General features: G+C 39.8%; 1 protein-coding gene across 1 annotated transcript; it reads right to left on the bottom strand.

The window, feature by feature from the left end:
• Positions 1–455: 455 nt before the first annotated feature.
• OR9I1 (olfactory receptor family 9 subfamily I member 1) lies at positions 456–1,403 on the bottom strand. Its single transcript, NM_001388594.1, is given in 4 exon segments — positions 456–889; positions 891–928; positions 930–957; positions 959–1,403. Coding segments are annotated over 4 exon segments (945 nt in total).
• Between the last annotated feature and the right edge of the window lie 3,631 nt (positions 1,404–5,034).

The following is a 5,034-nucleotide window of genomic DNA, read 5'->3' as shown; positions in this document are numbered from 1 at the left end:
AGGTTATCAGTTATTCGTGTATTTAAAGAAAAAAAGACTATTTAGCATTGATCACTAGAATCCCTTACATGGAATCTTTGACACAGAAAAATACAAATATTAATGGAAGCAAAAAATGAGAAGGTAAAATGGAAGCCTAAGCATGGCTTCAAAGATGCAGGGTGGGATGAGATAAACTCAAGACCCCCTGGGCCTCTGAAATTCTGTAAGTTACGATATCAAAGAGTATCATAAGATTGTTGTGTGGTAAGGAATGGACTGGAGGCGGGAGAAGGAGAGGAGAAAAAAGCATCATGGGACTGCTGGAAATGAATTTTATCATATTTGCAGTTTTTCTTGTGTGCCTGTTGATACCAATCTACCTTCTCTTTAATTTGCATATAATGTTGGGACCTATTAGGATCTATTGATATGGGAAGAAAATGGACCAAGAGGAGAGGTCCTGTCACTCATATCTACACACTCTGGGACACCTGGAATCTACTAGTGACCTTTCTGAAGGCTGCTTTCACATCTTTGTTTCTTAGGCTATAGATCAGAGGGTTTAGCATGGGAATGACCACAGTGTAGAAGACAGACACGACCTTGTCTTCCTCCAGGGACGTGTTGGAGCTACTCCGCAGATACATGAAGATGAGAGTCCCAAAGAAAAGGGTCACAGCAGTGAGGTGGGAGGCACATGTGGAGAAAGTCTTGACCTTGCCACCTGGAGACTTCACCTTCAGAATGGCCTTGATGATGAGCAGATAGGATATCAGAATGACCAAGGCATTGGCCAAGATCACAAAGTTGCCAAAGAAGACAATGACAATCTCCGTGCTTGTTGTGTCACTGCAGGCTAGCTTCAACAGGGGTGGGACATCACAGAAGAAGAAGTTGATCTGATTGTAGGTCACAGAAGGAGAGGGTGAAGGTGCATGTGGTACGCAAGGATGGCTCCTGACACCCCACAGACGTAAGGCTCCAACCACCAAACCCCAGCAGATTCTGGGATTCATGACCACAGTGTAGAGCAGTGGGTTGCTAATAGCGACACAGCGGTCATAGGCCATCACTGCCAGCAGGAAACACTCTGTGCCTGCACAGATGGTGAAGAAAAAGAACTGCGTAGCACACTGGCCAAAGGAGATGACTGTCTTGCCTGTGGCCAGTGTGTCCAGGATCTGAGGGGTGATCACTGAGGCATAGCAGGCATCCAGCAGGGCGAGATGGCTCAGGAAGAAGTACATGGGGGTGTGGAGTTGGACATCCACTTGGATCAGAATGATCATTCCCACGTTCCCCAGAAGGGTGACAATATAGAAAATGAGAAACATCAGGAAGAGGGTAATCTCCCACATGTGGTAGTCCGTAAAGCCCATGAGAATGAACTCTGCTACTGTGGTGAGATTATTCTTGGCCATGAATTCAATTTGTACAATTGATCTGAAGATGAGAAGTAACAACAGGAACAACAAAATCCCAGACGTGAAGGACAGATTCTTTCTCCCTATGGTGGAAATTAGCTTTATATTCCTGGGCCAATTTATAGAGCTTGCTTTTGAGAAATTCTGTACCTGGCTGATTCTCCTTGAGCATCAATGTTCTTCCACATTTTTCGGAACCGAGCCCTGAGCTGGTGTTTCTGATTCCAATTAATTCTGGTTTGTATTTGGAAATTTCTGTGAAGACGAGAGGTATACAGACTCAGATTTGGGAAGAAACTGATCAGCATGTGTTCTAGTCCCCATGGGATTCTGAAGTGTCCTCTATTGCATACCGTCTGCCTGATGATCTGGATAGCGTATCAGCCTCCATCTGTGGACAGTTCTAGCTGCTAATTCTTGTTTTGGATCTGTAAGTCTCTCTCTCTCTCTTTATCTTCCACACATGGGTTTCAGTTCTACTCCTTCCAGACCCTCACAGCAAATTTAATTCTTCCTCTCATGAAAGGCTTCCAGAAGTTGGAAGATGATGAATCTGCTCTTTATGTTGACAGGTCCCTCATATTACCCACTGATGTGGTTTTTAAAATTATCGGAGAAGGACAAACATTATATGGTCTCATTCATTTGGGGAATATAAATAATAGTGAAAGGGAATAGAGGGGAAGGGAGAAGAAATGGGTAGGAAATATCAGAAAGGGAGACAGAACGTGGAAGACTCCTAACTCTGGGAAACGAACTAGGGGTGGTGGAAGGGGAGGAGGGTGAGGGATGGGGGTGACTGGTTGGCGGGCACTGAGTGGGAGCACTTGACGGGATGAGCACTGGGTGTTATTCTGTATGTTGGCAAATTGAACACCAATAAAAATAAATTTATTATTAAAAAAATAAAATTATATAATTATTAGTGTGTGGTCAAAAGCCTTTTAGATGGCATTAAAAAGATGCAGTTTAAGAGTAAAAACTTGTAACTGGCAGATAAGAGTTCTGGAGATCAAATGGGCAGCATAGTGATTATAGTCAACAATATTGTATTATAAATATTGTATCATAGTCAACAACACTGTTGTTGCTAAAACACTAGTTCTTAATTATCCTCACCACAAAGAGGACTCAATAACTGTGGGAGGTGATAGAGGTGCTAGTTAACACTATATATATATTGCAATGTATAAATGTTTCAAACTGACATTGTAAGCTTAAACTTATATAATATTATAAGTCAGTTATAGCTCAGTAATAATAATGAAAAATAGCTAAAATCTTTCTTTCCACTTTAATTTTTACCATTTTACTTATTATGTCTTTAAAGTTTACTTATTTATTTTTATTTTAAGTAATCTCTACACCCAGTGTGGGGCTTGAACTCATGACCTTGAGATCAAGAGTCTCATGCTCTTCTGACTGAGCCAGCCAGGAACCTTTAATCTTTACCATTTGAATCTTGGGAGCTTCCTCCAGCTCAAATAAGAGGTCACTAATAAAGGAGAAACACTAATGTATCATATAAAACATGGTTTCTGGAAGTTGTTTCCCCAACCTGACTCCAGCAGCTAGGACTGGGGATGAGTCAAGTTCCATGGTTGTCACCTCTAGGGCAGACACCAAGTAGCTGAGTCTCCTTTAAAATTCACTTCCCCTCCTTGGGCTTTATTTTCTGTTCGACAAAATGGTAGGGCTAGGTTGTATGATCATTAAAATTCTTTTGTCTCTCACAAACCATGATTTGTAGTCTAGGTATATGGGTTAAATGAGGCTTTTGAAAGGACTTTCCTAATATCTATGCTAGAACATACATACTCTTTAGCTAAAAATTACTGAGTAAATAAAATATGTAGGCACTATTTTAAGTGATTTGTTACTTATGGATCTTAGGTCTGAAATTGAGTTCATCATACTTGCCAGTTCCAGATAAGTCATCATTACTGATCAAGGCAAGGCTCTTTTTTACTTTATTAATTTTCCTTCCTTCTCTCTCCATACCCAATCCTTCCCTTGCTTCTCATAGGTAACCAATCTAGTGTATGCAAAATATATATCCTCCCGTGTTTATCCTTTCATGTTGATTTAAAAATATGTGTGCCTTTAAAAAATACAGTGATTTTGATGTGGTTTAAAATTTACATACCTGGTCTTGTGATACAAATCCTTTTTCCCCCCACATGCACTACATTTTTGTGATTTGTCCATGTCATGTAGGTAAATCTAATTTGTTCTTTCTGGTTTTGCTATGGTCTTCCTTGGTATGCTTACAGCACATTTACTTATCCATTCCACCAAAGATGTTGAGGCTTGGCAAAAATTATCTTACAGTATCCTAGAAACAGCCCTTTGAGGGCTGTTATCTTATCTATTTTTTTTCTATTTATTTTTTAATGTTTTTTTTTAAAACTGGTAAGGAATTTGAACTACTGGGAGATGAATTTGTTTAAGGTGACCCAGTTTAATAAATGAAAGAGCTGGGTTCTGAACGATAATGGTTTGATGGCAAATTCTGTGCTTTTTGCGATGAATTTGTTTTGCTGCCTTTCTACATTTAATCGCATCTCTATGATTACTGAAATTAAAGGAATCTTCCTGCATTTCTTTGGGTAATCAGATCCTTCCTGTTTTCAGATCATGAAAAAGCTTGCCCGATTTCAACATCTTTCTCACCCTCTAATTCTGAAGCTGTCATAGACCATTTTGTCTATCTCATGGGAAGATCCTGGAGTTTCCTCTGAGACAAGACTGTTCAATGCGCATGGGCCAGGAAGTAGGTGGCCCAGATCACTGGAGTAAAGATGCAGCCATGCCGGCTTTGTGCCACATGCATGCTAAGCCCATCTCATACTTTGACTCTAATCTTTCCAGCAGCTCCAAAAGTTGGGTATAGCCATGACTATTGTATGGATAAGTAAAGTGAGGTTCAGAGATGTTAAGGAGGTTGCCTAACTTACCAGACATCTAGGAAGCAACATATGAATCTGAGACCTTCTAACTTCAAATTCTGTGGTCTTTGCTTCATATTATGCTGTCCTCTTAGGGGAAGGAAATTACTTTTTCTGCAGACTCAAGTATCAACTTTTAAAATCATGGTACTTCTAAGACTATTGGATAAATACTCAACTCCCATAGAGAAAGAAGATTAAGTTTGATTTTGGAGTTTTTTGGTGGTCCATGTCTTTTCTTCTTCTTCTTTCCTTTTGGGTTAAGATAGGCTTAGTTGGACCCAATCTCTCCTTTAGTATGTTCTTGAAGAAACTGCTTAACCAATCCCAATTTGCTTAGTAACAAAATGGGACTATAATAATGAGTTTTTGAAAAGTTAGAATGGATTTTCCCCTAATGTAGAGTCTACTTTTTTTCCAGAGAGGCAATTTCCAGTATACTTTCCAGGAAGAAGAATTTCAGGACCAGCTGGTTCCACCCAGTTTTGTATGATCTTATGTGGGAAGGAGAATCCAAGCATCTTGGATTGGGCCAGCGTAGAGGGTGGCTACTGACTTCTTGAACCCAGAATGGCTTCTAAGAGAGGAAAACCAAGGTTTTTGGCCAGCAGACATTTGAGGAAGGCTTAGGGACACTTATTGACATTATAACTTGTATATATATATATATATATATATAT

Source organism: Canis lupus, chromosome 18 (assembly GCF_011100685.1).
Source record: "Canis lupus familiaris isolate Mischka breed German Shepherd chromosome 18, alternate assembly UU_Cfam_GSD_1.0, whole genome shotgun sequence".
NCBI lineage: Eukaryota > Metazoa > Chordata > Mammalia > Carnivora > Canidae > Canis > Canis lupus.
This window is presented reverse-complemented; position numbering and strand designations above follow the sequence as displayed.